The 24429-nt window shown below is 40.1% G+C and overlaps 1 protein-coding gene across 1 annotated transcript in view; it reads left to right on the forward strand.

Moving 5' to 3' along the window:
• The window catches only part of LOC147751482 (cadherin-related family member 4-like), an 866423-nt gene that overhangs the window by 617271 nt on the left and 224723 nt on the right, over positions 1 to 24429 (forward strand). Inside the window, exon 18 of the mRNA XM_086938604.1 lies at positions 4942 to 5083. Coding sequence (XP_086794730.1) covers positions 4942 to 5083 — 142 coding nt within the window. The remainder of the gene's footprint in view (positions 1 to 4941; positions 5084 to 24429) is intronic.

Below are 24429 nucleotides of genomic sequence, written 5' to 3' on the forward strand. Positions count from 1 at the left end.
CAACTTACAGTTGTCAAAAAATGAATAATGCAAAATAGACTTTCGTTAAAAGTTCCTTGAAGTCAATAGCATGTCCATGTCCATCACAGTGTCATGAACAAACAAGTTCAACAGCTCAGGCTGACCGCAGACTTGCGGGCCAGTTACAGTGTCAGGATGGCCCACAAACAGTAGCTTGGAAATGTAGGGCATTGTGGACTTTACGATGAGCTCTGAAGAGGCGGAATTGGCAGGCTTCGGTGCCAGAGGATGGTGTAGGAGTCTTAGGTCCCTTGAAATCACACCCACTTTGCAGTTCGATCTTTAGGAGGTTGAAATCAGGATCTCTAGCATCAGCACGCATCGAGGCTGTAGTGCCAAGTGGAGTAGTACGACGTGCTGTGCCCTGAGGTCATGGTGCAGGCAGTGGCTAGGTGATGGCGTCCAGCAGCATCGGTGAGACCAGGGCTGCGGTGCGAAGTGAGATGGTGCTCATTGTAGTGCTGGCAGGTCGCATGCAAGCAGTGATGTCATCGGTGCTCAATCTGTGAAGTCAGTAGAGGATCCGGAGTCGATGGTACCATCGTGTGAGACAGGCCGGTGCATCGAGTTACTTACGAGCAGTACCACTGAGCCAGAGTGAGGCAGTGGTGTCAATGTTGACGTGGATCATCGCCATCGAAGATACCAGGGCAGCGATGTGAAGTGAGGCGGTGCCAAGTGCAATGCCCTCAGGTAACAGTGCAAGCAGCAGCTTGGTGGCTGCATCAGGTGTCATTGTCAGTGAGACCAAGTTTGCGCTGTTATATGGTCAGTGCTCTCTGCGGTGAAAACAGGTCCCGGAGCTGGCAGCGGCGTCATTAACGGTGTTGGGTTTCTTTTTCCTCTGTTGTTGCACAAACACACAGTTCCCAGTGCTGGTAGCATATGATCTTGATGTTTTTGCTGTTCCCAAGACTTCTTGACCAGGGGGCAAGCTCTACCTCATGGCCTTGGAGAAACTTAGGAAAATAAGTTTTAGAAAGTCTCGTCCAGTCCAGTCCTGTCCTTTCAGTGCCCAAGACAGAAGCAGCAACTGCAGGCCAACTCAGCAAAACACAGCAAAGTGGTAGTTCCTCCAGCTTCTCCAGCTCTTCTGCTTGGAAGGTTCCTTAGTCCAAATAAGTTCTAAATTTGTGGGGTAAGGGCCCGATATTTATACTACTCTCCCTTTGAAGTTTTAGGCAGGAAGTCTCTGAGTTCAGTAAAAGCCAGTTCGGTTCTCCCTTTTCCAGCTTCACTCCAGGGGGATAGACAGCATTGTGCAGAGTAGACACAGCCTATTCAGAAGCAAATGAAAACTCCTCCCACCTCTCTAAATGCAGAACTGTCTATTAAGTCTGGGTATGAGTCACCCAGGTAAGCTAGGACACAATCAACCCTCTTTTGACTGTTGAGTGTGAATGCATATCTCCAGCTGCTGTCTCTCCAAAACCAGACGGTAAAAACACAAACTAGCAGAGGCATGCCGGATACTTAAATAAGAAAATGCCCCCTTTCTGAAAGTGGTCCTTTCAAACATACAATTTAAACACCACCTTTACTAAAAGTTGTGTTAATATATTTTGAGTTCAGAGATCCTAAACTCTGTTTCTCTATCTTTTCCCAATGGAAAGTTTCACGTGTAAGATGTTGCAAGGCAGCTCCCATGTTAACCCATGGGACAGACAGACTTTCAATAGTGAGAAACTAAGTGCAGAATAGTTCACGGTCAGGAAATGTAAAACCCAATACTACATGTCCTACCTTTTACATACAATGTACCCTGCCCATGGGGCTAATTTGGGACTACCGTAGGGGTGGCCTATATGTAAGAACAGGAAAGGTTAGGATCTGGCAAGTGGGTGCATTTGCCAGGTTGACATGGCAGTAAAAACTGCACGCAGACACTGAGACCCATTTGAGAGGCTAAATGTATGGGCGGCACAACAATGCTAAATGCCCATTAGTAGCATTTGATTTACAGGCCCTGGGCGTACACAGTGCACAGTACTAGGGACATACTAGCAAATCAAATATGCCACTCATGGAAAACCAATCATAACACATTTATAGTAGGGGCACTTGCACTTTAGCACTAAATAGAGGTGAAAAGTGCTCAGAGACACTAAACCAGCAAAAGTTGCCAGATCTAACAGCCATTGTGCCTGCAACTGGAATTCATATCTGGGGCAATAGGCATTGGACCCATTGGTTCTGCACAGGATGCCCCCTATCTCCTTTTCTTCACCAGTTGAGGGACTGCTTTGCAAAATCCTTTTATTATATTTTACAAGCCATGCTTTTAACATGAGAGCCTACTACGACCTGCACTTTAATTACTTTATTCAACGGGTACATGGCAAAGACACATACATTGTTGTGCCCGGGGGATAAGACCACCCTCAGACTACTCTTTGTCCCCAAGTTTCTCTATGTAGACGTGGTCTTACCAATAGCCCAGTACAGCTGCACACATTTTTACTAAAGATATATGGATGCTTGGGGCATTGTGCATCCCTGCCCCATCCACCAAGTCTCAGCGACCAATGAAGAAAACACCTTGCACCTACTACCTAGGTACTTATTGGTTATAAGTACAGCATTATTAGATGTGTAAGTAGTGTAGTTGTGTAAGCCTCTGCCTATAGGTCCTAACAAATTAATACCAGACCTATGGGATTTGCCACTACTTTTTAATATTTTTCTTGTGTAGTCAGATCTACTGGAAATAAACTTTGGGCCTCAAAGAATTTACACCTGCTTTTTGCTTATGGTTTCTTTTTCCAGGCTGTTCTCTGTCCAGTTAGAGCATATTGTGATGCTAATGTCAGACAATGTTACAGTAAGTGTATTTGTAGAGCGCACAACTCACCTGGCAGGGCTTCGAGGGGGAGAAAGCAATGGCCTGAATGCAGTTGGTGCTCCTTTCCTTGAATTTGATTTCGTCTCCAATGATTTAGAAGCTGGACTGAAGACTGATGAGATTGCCAGATTGGTCTGGTGCATCTATCTTTAAGACACCACTTTAGGCCTATTGAATGGGTTGCTGTCAAAGTTATCATGAAGCTTTCTGTATGTATGTTGTTAGCCTCATAAACATGTCATATAATGTAGATTTTCCGCAAAACCGATAGAAGAAGAAGAATTGGATTTTTATTTTGATTATCCCTCTCTACGTGGAACAATAATGGGCATATGGTTGTATACTACAGGGCATGTCTTACCCTTTGATATATCTTTTTCATTTCAAGAAAGGCCCCTTTAGCTTTTGTAACTTGTTGCACAAACCTTTATAGTCAGAGACCTTATCTGGTTAAAAATGATATGCATAACAACAGACTATGAACATTTAATAAAAATATATACCATAGCTGGAAGTGCCAACATTATAATATAATATGAGATATTCATTGGAATTACACAGAGCTAGGATTGTTTTCTATGGTAGTTGGGCACTAAATAATATATACAACTGGTAAGCCAATTTAGCTTCAAAAGGTATATCTGACTAGCCAAACCTTTGCAATTTAAAATGCTTTCACCAACTATATACAGTCTGTCTACCCAATCAGTAGCAGTGCCTGAACAACCAAAATGTTTTGCTAGTGTTTAACACAGTTGGTTAATCGTTCACATGAATGTCCACTTGAGAATCATTGAGCAGGCCATCTGATTCCTGAAACACTGCTACCAGCTAAAGGAAAATAAAAACTGTTTCCTGTTGAGTGCATACTTCTTTCACCAGGTAGCTAAGATCTTCTCTTTCCTCTATGCAAAGAGTCTCCAGAAAACAATAAAAAACTTGATAGTCACAGTTAACTAATTCACCGCAAATTACTAACTGCACTTTACAGCAGTTTAAAGATGCCTTCCAGCGCTCAAGAGTTCTGGAGATTAGTTAAAAATGCAATCATACATGGTTGCTGACAGCGGTCCATCCATAACAATAATAGGTAAAAACTGAACTTTATTCCTATCAACTCTCATGTTTACCCACCAACCAGCAAATTCCTTGCAATCTAGAGTCCCGGGCTATAACATAGAGTTGAAATTACTGAATAGTTAAATTCTGAATATCATCAAGTCCCATAAACAATCCAATGCTGTAGGCCCCCCTGCTGGACTGATCAATCACTGTAATGTATACTGTCTCTCTTTCAACAAGCTATTGCCACTGTTACCTATCCTTACACATGCTGTGGTGCACTCTTAGAGATTATGTATAAAAAAGGCAATAGGTGGTCCACCAGGACTGGCAGGATCCTGGCCATTTTAAATCCAATGGATAACATTCTTGCTGGGTTATACTTAAACAGAGTAGTAGAATTGTATCTGCTGTGGATCCACTACCATCTATCAAAATTGGTTTCCATAGTGGTGCTGACCATCAGTAGGCAAAGCCTGGTCTTGGGGCCTCTATCTCTGTGCTATGCATCCACGGATTACTTTATAGCCTTTGATATGGTGGACTATAGAAATCTGTGGATTACATTGTTGCTAATGGGTGTTCTGAAACAGTTGGTTGTCACTGTATCTTTAAAAAGATGAGACTTCACCATTCAATGCTGAGAACACGAATTTATTGCAGTAGACATGAGACCAGGACATGTTGCGTTGTAGCTGTCCAATTTTTAGATTTTAATGTTGGTCTATAGGAAGGAAACCTTTCCCCTCCTGCTACGCAGGCTACATATTATCTATATTCATGAATGCTTTATATGCAATAAGAGCAGACTATTGTTGTTAAAGTTAATTAGGATGTTACTGTCTTCATTAACTATTGCAAAGCACTGTACATATCACATGATCATCCTATGTTGTGATGATGCTACAGCCCTAGCACAGACACTTCTCTGTGGTGTCCCTTTGAGGAAGAAACACATACCTGATGATAATCCCCTGAATATTATCTGAATAGATAAACCTTTGCTCACTTTCCAGAATGTTAATGATGAGCCACCTGTCTGCAATCCTGCATATTATGAGGAGGTTATACTTTCTACAAATAAGGCACCCTTCCTTAAGCTGCAGTGCTGGGACAGAGATTCGCCAAATGACCAACTCAACTATGCTATTACCGGTGGTAAGTGTGATTCTTTAATGTATAATGTATACATCACCTCATGCGCCACATAAAACATGTAGTAGTGTTTGGAAGGCTTATAGATCTTTCTGATTTAATTATTTTGGTTTCTTTTTTATTGTTACATGCATATTCCATAGTTACTTAGAAATGACGATTATAATAAGCAAATAATTATTGACATCCTGTTTCCACAATTAACAAAAAATAATTTTGTTAAAATAAAATAATTGGTCTTTGAAAAAAAGAACAGATACAGACCTTACTACTGCCAACTTAAAGGTTTGCTATACATCAAAAGCCCGCAACTATAATAAAACCAAAAAATAACACATGGGAGAATCTTCCTTCTCTAAATGGCTGTGATAATGGAAACTGCAAGAGTGATAATCAGTTTCAAATTATTTATGCTTTATCGTCTCATATACAGAGCTGATCCTCGATCTATATTCTCTCAAATGTGCACCGGAACTTGGCTGCAATATATGAAAATAAGGAGTTAACAATCACATAATACACAACTATGTTTCTTAATGTTCAACTGTAGTCAATAAATAGAGATTGAATTAGTTTTAAAGGGTTTTATGTTCATTAAAGGTTTTGTATATATATTTCATTCAGTTAGTACAATTTTTCAGTCATATAACATTATTGATGACAAAAAATATAGTTAGGTCAATCATAATCAACAATGCATCAAGCGCATTCAATAAAGGAAAGCATTCCTATTCTAAGAATGGGGCGAAAATTGGTGTTAGCAGGAACCCATAAAGAGTTCAGGTTTGGGAGGAATGAGTGAGATAGCGCATGAAACGCAAAATCAATCAATCTATGTCAGCAGAACTTCCCATAAAGAGAGGTTCAAGAAACTCAATATTCTCAGTAGTTGAGACCGAATAATCATGCATTAGAAAAATACAATTAGCAACAGGTTTGGAGAAGGATGGCAAATCAGCATTCCTACTTAAGCATTAAGCCATTGGCATTCAGCTTCTGTGTGTAAAAAGCATTTGGGGTAAGGGTCTAGAAATAAAACTGTTACCCTATTCTAGGAAGATGCAGTAATATAAAGAGACAAAATGAAATGTTGCTGTCCAAGTGTATCGTCTTCTCCTCTCATCCAATCAGCTCTTAGGATTTTCCTGCGACAAGCTCTCCTCTTCCTTACCATTTCTTGCACAATGGATTGCAGTTTTTGTGAGGTGTGAAACAATTTGGAATTGTGACTACAAGTATGGCCTTTCATTTTCAGACCGTATTTTCCAATGAGCATGACTACATTTCTAATTCTAATAAAGCACATTTTTTTTAACTAAACAAGTGATTAGAGAATCGGCCCATTTGCAGGGAGAAAAATGCAAGATGCATTTGGCCCCTGGTGTAAGCAATAATTCAGCATAAATAGCTGTAATTTAAAACAGTGAAAAAGCTAAGCATGGTGAGTGCGTAAATCAAAATCTTGAAATTAACAGATTTTAAGTTTGAGGAATTCTCAAAAACATGTAAAGTACCACCATGGGTTAAAGCCTCTTTGGTCCTCATGAATTAGAGTCACAGTTGATTAGCATGCAGGTTCCAACAAACCTTTACAAGCTTTTCATTGACAGAGTATACCAGTGCAGTGGGCTGTCTGAAGGTTTATTCGGTATAAGAAAGCTAATCAAAGCTCTGATTCTAAATGAAAGCTTAGTTTTTTCTTCTATAGAGTATAATATGGGCAGATATTGTTCAAAAACTTTTCATGTCACTTAGATCAATTAGCATCATTCTCTGTGGCTTTACAATTTTCAAAACTCTGTTTTACTTCCACAACTTCCATCTCCATATGGGGAGCAACATTTGTGCGGATTATATCGGACTCATCTTTGACACTGGTGGGGTAGAATCTGCTTGATATATTTCACTGCAATTGGTATAGTATTAATACCTATGGAATCAAGAGTATTCTTGCCAAACTTGGGATCAAAAAGTGACTCAATGACATTTTTGGCTGATTTCTCTGGAGCGACAAAAAACAGAAACCTTTTTATCTGTTTCCGTCTCATAGATTCAATGCACATTACCATAGGACCGAGTAGTTCATAATGTAAGAGAAAATACTTATGTAATATCTGGGACTTCCCACTGTTAAGAGGGTAAGTCTGAAATGTAAAAAGACATCTCTCTGTGACAAAACTCTTTTTGAAGTTTGAGCTTTTAAATCTTCTCAGCTGTCTATGAATTATCTGAACCACAAATCACAGTCTTAAGTGACTGACAAATTATGTAGACCTGTAGAGACGAGGTATTTCATAATAAATATCAATATATACCCAAATCCAAGATAAGAATTTCTCATTAACTAAAAGTAACCTAATAAAACACTTCAAAAATTTGGTCTTATGAAAGGTTTTACCCCTAAACCCACTGTAGCACCATCAGAGAAGCAAACTGGGAAATAATTGTGCCATAATGGTATGGGATTTTAGGGAACAATATAGATGTGAAGCTGGAGAATAGCATAAAGAGTAATATTTGTAGTGTCTCAATGCTAGATGTATTGTATTGGATTGTAAGTGTATTTACGTAACGCTTACTTTTCCTTGCGAGGCATTAAAGCATTATATGGCAAGTAGCACGTTACATTGGACCCAAGGTTAGTAATTAATTTAGTGTTTTTTTGTTAGTGAGTTTATCCTTGTATTCTTTTGGGCTAGTGGACTAATGACTGTAGGGGCCTGTGTTCAACCTCTAGGTCACATGCTCAAATCCCGGTGGGTCCATTCAGTTTCATCCTTCTTTTTCAGTTTAAAAGGAAAGTTTATGAGCACTTAATATAATATAATCGGCGTAGTACTTCAAATAAAAGAATGCATAGACGGAAAAAATATTACAACCTGTAACAATAGAAAGAGAAAAATATTAAAACCAAAACAATCCTATTATTAATATTATATACAACATCATGCTAAAAAAGAGCATCAATAAAAGAAACACCGTAAGAGCATTATGAAAAATAGTTAATATTAAAAATAAGTATTAAATAATCATGGGGGTTTGGGAACTTTTTCAGTTTTGGGGTCATGTGTGGTAATGAATTGTGCTAAGGAATCCAAAAAAGTAGTCAAAGGAAGTCAAAGTATTTATTTTTTAATAGAAAGTGATATGGAGACACATATGCTCTAGCAAAATACTGTGACACTATGCTTGAAAAAATATACTAGAGGAATCTTTCCAAAATGTTATTAGTTGAAATGCTCTTGAAGGGAGTATGTCTAATATGATAATTCTATCACTGTAAAAAGATCAATCCTCTGAAAGGTTACCTAAAATAAATGTGTTAAAATAGGGATATGTGTATTAAAGATAGTATTTATTTGTTTCTAAACCTTCAGCCAAAATTTAGAAAAGGGACATACAAAAAGCATATGTTTGAGGTCTGAGGGAGATGCATACAAGACCAACAGGAGAGCGAGGAAGTTTGGCATAACTTATGTGACATTGATGATGTAATCAGTAGTTGATTATAAATAAAAAATAAAGGTTGAAAGGTTGTAGCTGCTGTTGTGGACTTTTGTATTTTGAGGCAAATTTTATTCTGTGAGGGGATTGGAAAAAAGCACCAATGTCACGTTCCGGCTGTAACTCCACATCTGACTTCTCGCTAATATTTGGAGGAGTAACACATTTATTATAAATATGCGACACAGAAGGAATGATAATATAGAGGAAGATAAAAGAGGACAGGGATTGGTAGGAGAGGTATTTTTGAGCAAATGAACATATGCAGAGTAAATGGTTGATATTAAAGCAGGGAACGTGATTGGCAATGAAGACGTGTGGGAAAAATGTAATTGAGCTGCAGTAAATGAGAGACAAAAATCATTCTGAAAAAGTTGATGTGTCCATTTTAAACCCTTCCTATGCTAAATATCCCCAAAAAAGTTGTATTATTTATTTTAACATATTTATTATGCCATATTAAGGAGTGTGAAAATTGATCTCTAAAGGGATGTAAACTAAAAGTTGGGTGTAAAAGTTTGCAAGTGTTCTTCAAAATAGGAAGAGTCATTGAAAAGTTTTTTTGAGAAAAACACAGAAATTCACAGATAGAATAGAGATGAAAGAAAAAACATTCAATGTCAACCCAAAGGGGAGACTGAATAGTACTAACTTGTTGAGTGAAAAAGCAGCTTGTTTGTGAAAGAAAGCAGCATAAGTATATTATTTGAAAGTAGGAACACAGAATATTCACAGGAGTAGTAGATAAAGTAAAAAGTATTATTGGAACTAACATAATTTTTTAAGAGTCTAATCTTCACCACCAAGACAGAAATAAAGGGTTCGATCTAGATGTAAAAGAGGTGATAGGAGTAACAATTTGTTTCATATTATTATAAACTGTTTCTTTAATTGTGGAGGTGGAGGGAAATCAAAGACCTCAATATTTGATTTTATCCTGATTCCAGTGAAAGTTAGAGTCAACAAAATCAGCAAGCCAACAACATTCATATAAAGTAAGAATTTCAACTTTAGCTTTATTTAATTTATATCCTAAAATAGATGCAAAATGTATGACTTTTGTCAAAAAAGCTGGTAAAGTACTTTGATGATTCGACATAAAAAAGAGACTGTCATCATCAGCATATGCAGATAGTTGTAATTGCTGATCACCATATTTAAAACCATGAATATGGTGGTTTAGACAAAGTTTTGTTAGAAAGGGCTCTAGCAGGAGAACAAATAAAAGGAGGGATACAGGATAGAGGAGAATATCATCATCAAATGCAGATAGGTTTAATTGCTGATCTCAATATATCAAGCCATCAATTTGCCAGTATAGACAAGGTTTTGTTGGAAAGGGCTCTAGAGCAAGAACAAATAAAATGGGGTATAAATGACAGCCTTGTCATACACCTGGATGGAGAGACAATTGTGGGGATATCTGACCTCTGACCATGATGGAAGTGGAGTATAAAAGAGAAGAAACATTTATAAATGTAGAGTTAAAGCCAATACCATATTTCACCATATAATTGTGATATGGAGCAATTATATGGTGAAATATGTAAATATAAGGAGGATGACTCTGAAAAAATGTATGAGAAATGGGGAACAAAATTGGAGCTGACAGGGAATGAGCTGAGAAATCGTTAAAATTGTCAAATACTGTGCTGAGAGCAGCAAATGTGCAAACCCAGCAATATAAAACATTGTTTGAATTATACCACACTCCCCACAGGGTGGCAGAGTGGGGTGGAACTAGAGGCATAATCTGTCCAAGATGTCAATCTACTCAAGCCGATACTATCTACATGTTTGCTTCATGCCCTGCTTTAGATAAGTATAAACAAGAATTGGAGCAGTTTTTCAAGAATTCGTTGGGAATGAATATAGCATTGCTTGATGAAGTAATGATCTTAGGAGTAACAAAGGATGGCTTGGATGTACCTCACTACGAGTTTTTGTATATAGCTATGGTATTAAGTAGATTATGTATAGCGTCGCTATGGAAAGATCCCAGACCACCGACACTACAACAATGGGTCTCTAGGGTTTTGGCGATATGTACGTTGGAACAGGCCCTATTTGAAAAAAAGGGAAGGGTGAGAAGAGAAGCTGCGAGAAGGATATGGGCTCCAATAATAGAATGGAAGCTAAGATTGGGGGAGGGTTAAGTAGTAAGAAATTTAACAATTTGAATTACTTTGAGTCAGTAAGAATTAATAAGTTAGAATTTGCATGATGAGCTTATTATAAGGATTAATCTGCTAAAATGAATTTTTTTGCATATTTTTTTATCTTGGTGAAATATATAATGAAAATGTAATCTTGATGTTGATAAACAATAAAAATATTTTTTAAAAATAAATAAAGCCAATACCAATTAAAAGTGGAGAAAACAAAAGACCAACCAACTCAATCACATGCCTTTCCTGCATCTAACACAATGGCAGCTAAAGATCGTTTTATGATTTTTACTTACACATTCAAAAATAGTCTGTTGTTATTGGATTGATACCCTCCTTTAATAAAGATAGATTGTTCCCTTCCTATTAACTGGAGAAGTAAATGTTCAAGATGAATCTCAAGGATTCTAAAAACAATTTTATAATCTAAATTAACAAGGGAAATTCACCAACAAACTTTGCACAAAGTAAGATTTTTATTTTTTCGGGGTATATCTTATAACGAACCTACAGCAGATTTGGATGATATAAAATGAGTATAAATATTAAATAATGAAGGCATCAAAAGTTTGGGAATATGCAAATGAAATTCTATGGTAAAGCCATCCAGATGTGGGGCTATCTCTTTTTTAGAGCGATCGCATGGCAAAAAGAACATCTTCAGTATAAATATCTTTATCTACAGAAGAAAAAGGAATTTCTGAAGACTGAGGAGGTTTGATTGAATTCAAATATCGTAAAATATCATCTTGAGAAATGTGGGCTTCAGGGATATATAGAGTATTGAAATAGTTAGCAAATTGAGTTAAGATGTCCTAATTTGTATGCACCAGAGTATTAGTCGAAGATAAAATAGAGTCTCTTTTGTGTACGTTGCTTTTTGATTTTTTTGCCAAATTAATTTTGTCCTCCAGAATATTTAGCACTGGATTTGATGAGATCTGAATTAGCAAATTCTGTCAAGTTCCTATTAAAGGAAAGTTTTGCCTGAATAAATTCATCTATATATTCCTTTGATTTAGAGATATAATATTTATGTTCCAATAATTTTATATAATTCATATGTTGAAATAATTGTTTAGAGGAACATAATTTTCTCCTTTGGGACGCAAAAGAAATAATAAAATCTCTAGATTCAGATTTATAAGCATCCCAAACCGTCCAGAAAGAAATATCAGGTGTTTCATTATCAACAAAAAAATCTGTTGCAAACTGTTCAAGAGATTGCTTTCTAAGTTTAACAATTGTTGATTCTACCACATACATTTCTTATAATAAAACAATATCACTTTTAAATTTATGAAGAGGAGTTAGTACCCTCTGATGCTTTATATGAGACCTGGAACCCTTAATTTTTCAAGGAACAACTCTTAAAGCCATTTATACTATAGTAAGCATTTTAAAACATGTTGACCATCATAAAAATAATTGAACGTTAATAATCTTTGAATTGACATGAATGATTTCAATATAGAAGCAATGAATAAAGAAAGAAAGAGAATACGTGAGAAAAAATAGCTAGCATTTAGAAGAAAAGATTGTGTGAAGGATGTATAATAGAAAAGGTGTTTATTCGGGGAATGCAAGTGAGAGAAAATAGAGTTGAGAAGAGAAAAAACAAAAAAGAGGGTAGACAAATAGGATACAAAGAACAACAAAAATAACTTGCCTATATCACAAACATATAATTGAGGGTGATGAGACCACATGAGTGGAACAACACAACTGAAACCCAAAGAAGTCGACACATGGGAGAGGATCAGACCACATAAAGGACTTCAATGACTTCTTCCAGATACACAGAACATATTGAGGAAAAAGGGGAAGGGAAACATAATAAAAACAAGTTAGAAAATACATACATAAAATAAACACTTAAAATACAAAGCCATCAGGAACTGGAAAAATAACATCTTGAAATATCATTCATATATAATAAGAAAATTATTTGTACTCAGAAACATCAGGTAACATTATAAGTTAGAAATATTAATTGTCGCTCCTCTGCATGTATCAATAAAGTTCTGGAGTAGAGAAAGATCCTCAAACGTGGTAGTCTTATTGTTATAAGCTACTTTGAATAAACAAGGGTGGAAAAGACACATTCTAGCCTCTAGTTAACCAAAGGCTTGTAGCATATCAAGGAACGTTTTCCTTCTGTCCGATGTCGCCTTTGCAAAATCTTGGACAAAAAAAAATGCTTAGAAACAAACCATGAAATGCCGCTTTCAGCTTTGGCTGCCTTGATGAATGTACGAAGCTCAAGATATTCAGAGAAGTATATGATAACTCCTCTAGGTTTGTGTGCAGTTGATGCAATATAAGATGGATGACCAAGTCTATGTTCACTCTGTATGTTTAAAAAAGTTGAGAGAGAGAGAGATCCAAAATCCGAGGCAGAAATGTTTTAAAGAAAGAGATGGGGTCCGAACCTTCCTTTCCTTTAACCAGACCATAAATGTGTAAAATATTTCTTCTGTCACTGTTTTCTATTTCTTCAGCATGCTTTTTTAAATACGTCACTTCAGTCTGCAATACAGTCTGCATTGAATCCTTGAGAGTTTCAACACTCTGTTTCCTTTGACTGACTATTTTTTACATAAAGCATGTATTATCCAAAAGTCAAAGCTTTTTAATAGTGTCTTCCATATAGAGGGATTAAGTGCCATAATCTCCCGAAGAAGCAGTTCCATTAACTTTGTTGTTCTAGTTTTAATGGGGGAAGGAGGACCTTTTTTGACTCTTGTTTGTGTAAACAGTAGATGTTGAAGTGAGCTCAGAGAATACCTTAGTGTAAGATGTGGGTTCACCAGACATGTTATTTTTTTGTGTTGTAATTTCTTTATTAATATCTTTCAAAATGTCATCACAAGAACAATAATAGCAATAACTTCTAATATTTCATAACAGATGAATTAGTACATTAAGAGGAAGAAGAGAAATGCATGCAACAAGTAATACTTGTTAATAAATAAAATATATAAATAAATAGTTGAATAATTAAATAGTTAAATAGTTGAGAAGAAGAGGAAAGGCAAGAACAAGTGCATAAAGGTGAAAAGCAAATCACAACATGATTTAATAAATAACTTAAATAAACAATTACAACTATACTCAAACATTAATATTGTAAGTCAGTTTATAATTCTTGGATAAATACATTGTAGTGATGAAATTAAATAAAGTGAATCAGAATTATAGAATTAAAACATTTGAATAAAATAGCTTGTATAAATAGTAGAATAAAGTAAGATAGAATTGAATACAAAATGGTGAGATACTATAAAGTAGAGTGAGATGGAACGGAATGGAGCCAAAGCGTGGGGAGGATGGGGATAATTGAATAATACTAGAGAAAATAATGTCAGACTAAGGAATAGGAGTATTTGTTGTGGAAATATTATTATTTTTAACATCACTATTCATATTTAGGAAGATTGACCAAACCTGAAGAAACATGTCGATATGATTTTAAAGATTATACATTTCCCTCTCATGTGATGCTGTGTGTATCATTGTTGTCAACCGTTCTTCTTCTGGAGGGGGGAAAAAGATTTCCAGTGTCTTAATATGCATATTTCTGCTGTGGCCAGTGCCGTATGAGAAAGACGGTGTTGTGGTTTAGAGATCTATGGAGAAAGTCGTAAATCATGGAGGAGAATATTAGCAGTTGTGAGTGGAAGGCATTGTGGAGTATAAGACCTTACCCACATAAATCCATAAAGACTGTATCATTAGACATTCACATACTATATGGGTTGTGTTGCAACTGGTATTAGAGCATCTCCAGCAATTAGCATGGAAAAGTAATCAGTCTTTCTGCGGTTACACCAGAGACCAATGCCAGTCATATAGGATTTTGAACAGTCAGAATTTTAATCTAGCTTCATGAGTTCCCTTGTCTAATTCTTCCACCACCTCCTTCCATTCCCCTTTAGTGTAGGATATTGATAGCCGAGTCTGCCATTTGTAGTGGAGATTCTGGGAGAGAGGTTGAGGATAAAGGTGCAGTGTAAGAGTTTTATAAAGACCACATATTACTCCTTTATATTTCCCCACGTATTTAAATATGATACTATTAGTGAGTTTTGAAGTACCCAAGGGGACGGACCTGGTTGCTTTTTCAAGCAGTGTTGAAGCTGGATATATTTCACGGATTGATGCATTGGAAGATCAAATTCCTCGCTTAGTTGTGTAAACGGTTTAAAATTACCGTTATGAAAAAATTGAATCAATGGTTTGAATGCCTGCTGACTTTCACAAGGGCCAAGATAGTGTTTTTCAATTGAAATGAATGCCAGTGTTATCCCATGTAGGCGCTTATTCATGAATATTTAGACTTATGTCTAATAAACGATGTGCCCGTTGCCAGGATTTGTGCATAGCTGATAAAATTTGAATTTTGGGATTCTAGCGGCTATTTTCTATTCCATATAAAGCTGAAAGACCTGGATTGGAGGATAAGAGGTGTCGTTCTATATTAACCCATTGTGGAACATCTGAAATCCCTGGTAGCATATATGATAATTGAGAGATTTTCAATCTCTCAATTGAGATAAGTGTCCAATTGACGGAAGACTCATTCCTCCATAAGAGTGTAGATCTTTTAGTTTTGCCACAGCTATGCAAGGTTTTGCCGAACACCATATAAAGGCTTTTATCCTAGAGTCTATAAGTCGCAACGTGGACAAGGGAATGTGAAGAAGAAGCATACCTAGGGTATAGAAGAAGTGTGTGAGAGTAACCATTTTAACAGCTTGAACTCTACCCCACATGGAGAGATTTAACATTTTCCATTTTTCAAAGTCACATTGCTTTTGGGTGATCAGAGGATTCAGGGTATCTGAAACTATAACTTCCATACCTTTGTTTACCAGAATCCCCAGATACGTAAGGCGGGAGAGCTGCCAATGGAAAGGAAATCCGTATATAGCTGCTTTTGTGGTTCCATCAGAGATAGGTATGAATGAATGAATGAATGAATGAATTAATTAATTGGATCTTGTAACGCGCAAACCTAGCCCAGTGGGCGTCAAGGCGCCTATACCAAAAAGGAACTAGCCAGGTCAAACAACAGTATCTCATTGATAAGCTCTGATGAAGCACCAGGTTTTGAGGGCCTTTTTAAACAGATCGATGGAGGGTAGAGTTTTGATCTCCACCGGGAGGGAGTTCCAGAGCTGAGGGGGGGCAACAGAAAAAGCTCTCGCTCCCCATCTGGACCTCCTAGCACGAGGCACTACCAATTGGTGTAGCCCGGCCGATCGTAGGCATCTAGTAGGTGCATAGCGGGTAAGCAGAGCACCAAGGGCATCCGCCGGACCAACCGCAAGTGCTCTATATGTAAGACATAGGAGCTTAAAGGAGATTCTGACTTGAATGGGGAGCCAGTGGAGATTTCTCCTAGCAGAGGTGGCAGAAGATGCTATGGGAAGGGCCAGAACAAAGCGCGCTGCGGCGTTCTGTACTGTCTGCAGTCGATAAATGAGTCCCTTGTTGGACTCCACATAGAGAGAGTTACAATAATCAAGCCTGGAGCCACCAAGAGCAATCGCAATCTGCTTGCGCGCCTGGAAGGTGAGATAGTGGAGTATTCTTTTTAAGATCTTGATAACACCCCAGCATGTGGCCACGGTCCTATTCACTTGGAGAGTCATGGCGAGTGAGGTGTCAAAGATGACGCCGAGATTTCCGGTCGATTGGGAGGGAGTGTGGCAGGTGCCAAGAGATGAAGGCCACCAATCACTCGACCAAGCGTGTTGGTCTTTACCGAAGACCAAGACCTCTGTCTTGTCGCCATTCAGCTTTAGGGAGTTTAGGATCATCCACTCTGCCACGTGTTGCATGCATGACCTAAAGCTGAATGCGGATGTATTGACAGAGTGGGCCAGCAACACCATGATCTGGGTGTCGTCGGCGTAAGACACCACCTCCATCCCCTGCGATCTTACTAATCTAGCAAGCGGGGCCACGTAGATGTTGAATAGGGTCGGGCTAAGGGCCGACCCCTGCGGCACCCCACATTGCAATGACTTGGCAGGGGAGAGGAAATCTCCGAGCATGACTCTCTGTTCTCTGTCATGGAGAAAGGAGTTGAGAAGACTCAGGGCTGGTCCAGTAACCCCTGCCTCCCTAAGCCGAGATGTTAAAGTGGCGGGAGACAGAGTATTGAACGCAGCTGTGAGGTCTAATAGGACCAGCACTATAGTTTGGCCGAGGTCAACCTTGCGGCGAATATTATCCACCACGACAGTGAGTGCGGATTCAGTGCTATGGTGTTTTCTGAGTCCGTGCTGCGAGCTATCAAGATACTCACTAGAATCCAGAAAGGTGGAGAGATGTGTATTCAGGTGCGCTTCTAACATCTTTGCCGGGGCTGGAAGTAGAGAAATCGGTCTGAAATTCTTCAGAAGGCCCAGGTCCAGAGACGGTTTTTTGAGGAGAGGTTTCACTATAGCCTTCTTCCAGACCGGCGGAAAAGAACCCTGGTCAATAGCCCCGTTCATAATTTCAAGCAGAGGCGGAAGAATGCTAATTCTACATTCCTTTAGCTTTTTCAGCGGTATAGGATCCAATGGGGAGGAGGATTTGGTCCTGTCTAGCAGGAGATTGAGACCTTCCAATGAGAGTGCTGGAAAATGGGTAAAGGATTTGGGAGGGCCTCCAACCACAGTTTCAAGATTGGAAATGGTGAGAGGGACATCATCATCCAGGGAATTACGTTGAGCTTCTAAGGAGATGTAGATATCCGCAATTTTACTATAAAAGAAATCCGAGATGTTGTTGCAGAGATCTTGTGATCTCACCACTGGATCTGGAAGTTGGAGAGAGTAAAGGGAGTTAGCGATTTTGAAAAGTTCTCTAGATGAAGTTAGAGAACTTGTAAGTGCCTTACTTTTGTCCCAGTCTATGTTATAACCTGAGAAGGAGGAAAAGGTATCTATGATTTGAAGTAAAGATGGTAGGGAGCGAGAGAGATTAGTAAGAGTAAGCAGTATGTCATATGCATACAAGTAGAGTTTGGATTCACCCGTAGGGAGGTGTATACCCATTACTTCATGTTATTGGTGAATTGTGGCCACCAGAGGTTCCATAGCTAAAAGGAAGAGGAGTGGGGATAAAGGGCATCCTTAGTGAGTTCCTCTTCAGATTTGGAATGGGTCAAATAGAAAATCTCCACAGTTTACTTGGGCGGAGGGGTTATCCTATAGTAGTCACACTTTAGCTAAAAACAGTTCCCCTAGTCCAAAACATTCCAGTACTTTGAAAAGGTATTCCCACTCAATGAGATCAAATGCCTTTTCGGCATCTAGTGATAAAGCTAATGCATTGTGTGAAAGTCTTTTAGCAGACCATAGTGTATGGGCCAAAGTACGTAAATGATTCCTTGAGGAACGTCCTGGAACAAACCCTACTTGAGTTGGGTGTATTAGAGAAGGTAATACTTTTCTGAGACGGGGAGCTAGAATACTGGCAAATATTGTAATATCACATTTCAAAAGTGAGATAAGGCAGTTATTAGCACAGATCAAGGGGTCTTTCTCGGGTTTAGGGAGTACGGCAACTAATGCTTTTTTAGAGAAGAGACCCAAGAAGTTCTCACAATCTGCCTCTTGGAATGCAGTATGTAGAGAATCGATAATAATATGCCCGGTCTAGTGATAGAATTCAGCTGGGAATCCATCTTCCCCAGGTTGCCGTATGATATGGTAAGCTGGATGTTGCTTGTGAAATCTCTTCTCTATTGATCTCTTCCTCAAGAAAAGCTCTACCCTCGTCAGAAAGACGGGGAGATCCAACTTCGAGAAAAAATTAGTCATCCTTTCTGAATCTATTTGTGCCCCGGGTGTGTAGAGAGATTGGTAAAAAGAGGCAAATTCATTTACAATGTCTTGTGGCCAGGTAAGTATACTATCTTGAGATGATTTATTGCTGACCTCTAATAGTAGCTTTAGCCGCAACCCACATTATTCTGTCTGAACCCACAGAACCCCGATTTGTGGAAAGGTAATCTTGAAAGTATGTTTTTAGTTGAGATTTACCCTCAGGAGATTTATGTTGCTAGATAATCATGCGCCAAGGATTGCGTCCTGGTCTAGGTATTCTAACTTCTAGGGATAAGGAGACCGGGGCGTGATCAGACAGTGCTGCCTCTAGAATGCAGGATTCTTGAACCAATTGGACCATTTTTTGAGGCACCAAAAAATAATCTAGGTGAGATAATGTTTTGTGAATAGGAGAAGAGAATGTATATTCAATTAAACAAAAGAGAGTGGGGGGGACCAAGGAGCCAACAAAGGTCCAGTGTCCATGCTCCTAAAACAAATCTGTTCACAATAAGAGGACAAAGTTCCTATACCAGGGTACAAAAGTTACCCACGTATCTGAGTGCAAATAGTCACCCATGCATTAAAAACAGGGAAGAATGGGGGAAAGTAATCCTAGGTAAAAAGTACCCTAATGGGAGAGGGAAAGACATTATACATCCTCTGCTGCCCTCACACACCCCGGAGGATCTCATGCTTCATCATCGGGCAATTTTGCTCCTCGTAGGGCCGGCGCTGCAATTCCCTACGGGTCCTCGAAGGGTCACTTTGTCGGAGATCTTTTAGAGGATTAGCCGGATGTTGCATGCGGGTGTATGGGGAAGGGTAAGGGAGGGTAAATCAATTACGTGCGAACATGATAGTGTAATAAAATCAAGGGTATGGAAGCAGCGACAAGATTGTCTCGGTAACCCTTGGCAGTTAAAAGTACTGCTTAAAAATGACTGACCCCACAAGGCCCACTATGCCTGGGTGTCACTAGTCGAGGTCAACATGTTTCGCGCCTCTATAGCCCGTAGGTCATTGGCGCTTTGTCAGGACCAAAAACAAAGTGAAGTGCACGTGAATAAAATACATAAAAGTTAAAATGAGAACCCTCTTATCTCATCCAGGGCGGATCAGGGAACCTGTGTCCCCGCTATGTGGTTGTAGCTGTTACATAGAAGCTGCTCCTGGATGATACCTAGAAAAAGAAAAAGCAAAGTAAGCCGCATGTGAGCGTCAGTGACAACTTGATACTTCACAAAGTGTCACTTATGTGTACACAGCGCTTCAAATAGAAAGATTACGCAGGCACACAAGACTAGACCATAGTAGATCGGGGGCTGCTAGTTCAGGGAGCCCTTTGGCTCAAATAACGCATTTAATGGTGTTAAAAGGCAACTAACCTTAGCTGTATAAGGTTGCTTAAAGATATAACAACTATGGGGCAGAAATCTGCCAATGTTGAAAATTGGTGTAAAGTACCAAACCGTGAGGTGGGTAGTTTACATCACAGTGCTTACCAAATATTAATTAGAGCACTCCTCCAGTGGTCAAGTGGATGGACGCCCGCGAAAAGTCGGGCTGTGGAAGCAATAGACACAAACCAGGTGCATAAGCACAACGGAAAAAGTGCCGGTGAAGTAAGATAGAATTGTTTGAAATGGCACTTACTAAGTAATGCGGGTGGAGCCTCTAGTACACCTACCCCTGTCCAAACGCTCGCCGTGAATGAAATAAGGCGGCGAAATGAAGAGTTTTAAATAAATGGATCGGGTGGGAGTTGGAAAAGAGGGAAGGCTGTAACTCATTACGGTGAAGCCTCACAAGGAAGTATTAGACTGCGCATGTGCGAAGTAACGAAGCAGCTGCTCATGCGTGTTAGCCGTGCACACTGTTCCCTCGCTTCTGCGCACTGGCTTCATAGTCAAGGAGAATAACAAAGCCGGTTAAGAGTAACAGTTCACATAAATCTACAAAATTAATCCATTTTAAGTTACTCCTCACTAGTTCTGGCCTTCCCGTATGAGACAGGTCCTAATATCGTGATTGGACCACACCTCGAAAATTAACTTCAATCTATGTAGGAAAATCCCGTTTGTAACATGTCCTGTTATCGTGACTGGACCACCCCCTGAAAATTAACTTGAATCTATGAGGATGTTTCCAAATTAACAACCATCAACACATAGTTATTGCTTAGGCCATAAAATGGGAGCTAAGAGAATACAGCCAGATTGCCTAACACCAAGGGCAGTAAAGTAAGTCCTAACGTATTTTAATGCAAATAATTAATCCCCCGGGGGATTTACCGCCTCCCCTCTTTTCCAACTCCCACCCGATCCATTTATTTAAAACTCTGCATTTCGCCGCCTTATTTCATTCACGGCGAGCATTTGGACAGGGGTAGGTGTACTAGAGGCTACACCCGCATTACTTAGTAAGTGCCATTTCAAACAATTCTATCTTACTTCACCGGCACTTTTTCCGTTGTGCTTATGCACCTGGTTTGTGTCTATTGCTTCCACAGCCCGACTTTTTGCGGCCGTCCATCCCCTTGACCACTGGAGGAGCGCTCCAATTAATATTTGGTAAGCACTGTGATGTGAACTACCCACCTCAAGGTTTGGTACTTTACACCAATTTTCAACATGGGCAGATTTCTGCCCCATAGTTGTTATATATTTAAGCAACCTTATACAGCTAAGGTTAGTTGCCTTTTAACAACATTAAATGCGTTATTTGAGCCAAAGGGCTCCCTGAACTAGCAGCCCCCGATCTACTATGGACTAGTCTTGTTTGCCTGCGTAATCTTTCTATTTGAAGCGCTGTGTACACATAAGTGACACTTTGTGAAGTATCAAGTTGTCACTGGCGCTCACATGCGGCTTACTTTGCTTTTTCTTTTTCTAGGTATCATCCAGGAGCAGCTTCTATGTAACAGCTACAACCACATAGCGAGGACACAGGTTCCCCGATCCATCCTGGATGAGATAAGAGGGTTCTCATTTTAACTTTTATGCATTTTATTCACGTGCACTTCACTTTGTTTTTGGTCCTGACGAAGCGCCAATGACCTACGGGCGATAGAGGCGCGAAACATGTTGGCCTCGACTAGTGACACCCAGGCATAGTGGGCCTTGTGGGGTCAGTCATTTTTAAGCAGTACTTTTAACTGCCAAAGGTTACCTAGACAATCTTGTCGCTGCTTCCATTCCCTTGATTTTATTACACTATCATGTTCGCACGTAATTGATTTACCCTCCCTTACCCTTCCCCACACACCTGCATGCAACATCCGGCTAATCCTCTAAAAGATCTCCGACAAAGTGACCCTTCTAGGACCCGTAGGGAATTGCAGCGCCGGCCCTAAGAGGAGCAAAATTGCCCGATGATGAAGCATGACATCCTCCGGGCAGCAGAGGATGTATAATGTCTTTCCCTCTCCCATTAGGGTACTTTTTACCTAGGATTACTTTCCCCCATTATTCCATGTTTTTAATGCATGGGTGACTATTTTCACTCAGATAAGTGGGTAACTTTTGTACCCTGGTATAGAAATGTATATTCAATATCAGATGGATGAGAAAGATGCCAGTGGTCTATTAATCCGTTATCTGCCAATATATCATCCATTAGTGCTCTGTCTGCAGCATTATTTTAGTCTAGAGGGCCTGTTTTATCTAAAATTGGGCCTCTCACTATACTATAATCACTACCTGTTAGACCTAGGGGTCTCCTAGCCAACACGTGGGTAGTATGGCACAGAGGGGAAGACTAATTCCAAAGGCTAAATGTGTAAGCTTGCCTAAAAACTCTCAGGAACCCAGCGCCCATCCATTCCAAAAAAAATGACACTACACCTTGTTAGGAAAATAAGGTTCGTACTTTATAAAAATAGACTCTGTTCTCTTTGGTTTGATAGCTTTCTTAATACATTAGTACAACACCTTTCAAATGAATGCAATTCTTATCACTTCTTACGTTTCGTTACATTACATGTTGCAATTACAATTTACATGACCCTCCTTCTACTTTATAGAGAAATCAATACAATTCAGTTGCTTCCAGAAAGATTAATAAATGATTCCCAAGAAGGAACCAGAGTATACTTCACCCCCGCTGCTTCAGGTTCAGATCACTTTTAACATTCACTGTACACAATACTTCACAAGGGTTGGCACGGCTGTTACACTAGGAAAGAATAGGCAAATTAACATCACATTTCACTTCGGCCCCAGTAACATCACCCCCGCTGACATTTAGGCAGCTTAGTAGGTTCTGATTACACTGTCACCTCAGATTGGAGGATGGTATCTACACACTTCCCTATGATGGAGATTGTGCCTATCTCCCCACAACTCCTGGTCTTCTAACCCACAGCCCCTTACGAGTTCCACTCGCTCCTCTCACTCTCCTCATATTTATCAGGCTTGGTCCTCTACTGGCTTACTCGTATTGTGAAAGTCAAGTTCAGGGAAATACTCTGGCCGGCTTCTAGTTCACACGGGAATCGCCCGTCACCCCTTTCAAGCACTGCTCCTCCAAGAACCGATCACACCCTTCTCCCCAGCAATGCCCCAGCTTACTTTCGTCACTGCCGGTGTGCGTCAGCTTGGGTGAAACAGTCTCGGGAACCACCTCACCTCAGAGGTCAGGGGGTCCGCATGCAATACTTCTCCACAGCGAATAGGTCATGGGCGGGACGTCCGCCGGCGGTATTGACAGCGCGCGTCACCACTCCTCCCGATCTCCTCACCAGTGCGAGCGCTGTACCTTCCTCTGCGTGGGACTGCCCTCACCGATGTCGCTCCGCTCGCCTTCAGAAGCTCTTCCTCGGCCCCGCCTTCGCTGGCGTTGGTCCGTCTTCCACCACTACAGTTCCGCGGAAGTTCCGGCCCTCAGATACACCAATGCTGCTTCAGGTGTTTCCGAGTGGGACGGATGATCTCTTCCTCGACCGCTGCTACAGGCTACTCTTCCTTTGACTCGGTAAGTGTGCCTCGTAATTTCAGCTCCTCTTCCTTCTTCACGTTAATGCCGTTTCAAAAGGGGCAATTAAGTTGAATGTTGACAGGAGCGACCCAGGGGTTTATGAACCCCCGATATGATCAAAGTACACCAAGGGAATTTCCGGTGCCTTTGAGGTGAAAGTCCAGGTGCGTAGATGACACTCGGACTCAGTGGGGTTCGGTCGGATCCAAGGGGGGTCACATCCAAGTAGAACACAGTCGACCACAGGACAAATGGGCCCCTACTGGTGCAACTCTCTCCTCTGTAATTCGCCTCTCTCCTCACTGGTCACTGCTACCTCTCTGGTCACAGGCTTAAACAAAATGGCCACCTGAGTACGGTCCTTTTATAGGCTAACCCTAGTCCGTTGGAACTTGGCAGTTGGTTCCAGAACCTTCCTCAGGCAACTCAATGGGTCAGCTTGGTTGGGATGACCGTTATGTCAGTTGATGGACTCCATTTTAGGTTTCAGGGATCTCACTAAATTTTCAGGTAGATGACTAGGCCTCAAGGATAAGGCACAACGTCCTACTCAAGGAACACCTAGCCCCACAGTCAATGCTGACAACCAAAAATCTGGGTGGACATAAAAAAAAAGATAATAACACTCGGAGACCAAAGGGGACAAAATAAATCATAGTCGTGAGAGGACCCCCAGAAGCAGTCAGGTCTCACACGCGTCCCCCCAGCTGAAAGTGGGGAGAACTACCCAATCCCTTGGGAGTTCTCATCACTAAGGCGGAAATACCTAGAGAGACCATCTGCGTTGGCGTGGTTCTCTCCAGGCCGATGTTCCACCCGGAAGTCCATCCCCTGTAGGGAAATGGACCACCTCAACAACTTGGGATTCTCCCCC

This window comes from Lissotriton vulgaris, chromosome 1_1 (genome assembly GCF_964263255.1).
Source record: "Lissotriton vulgaris chromosome 1_1, aLisVul1.2, whole genome shotgun sequence".
Taxonomy (NCBI): domain Eukaryota; kingdom Metazoa; phylum Chordata; class Amphibia; order Caudata; family Salamandridae; genus Lissotriton; species Lissotriton vulgaris.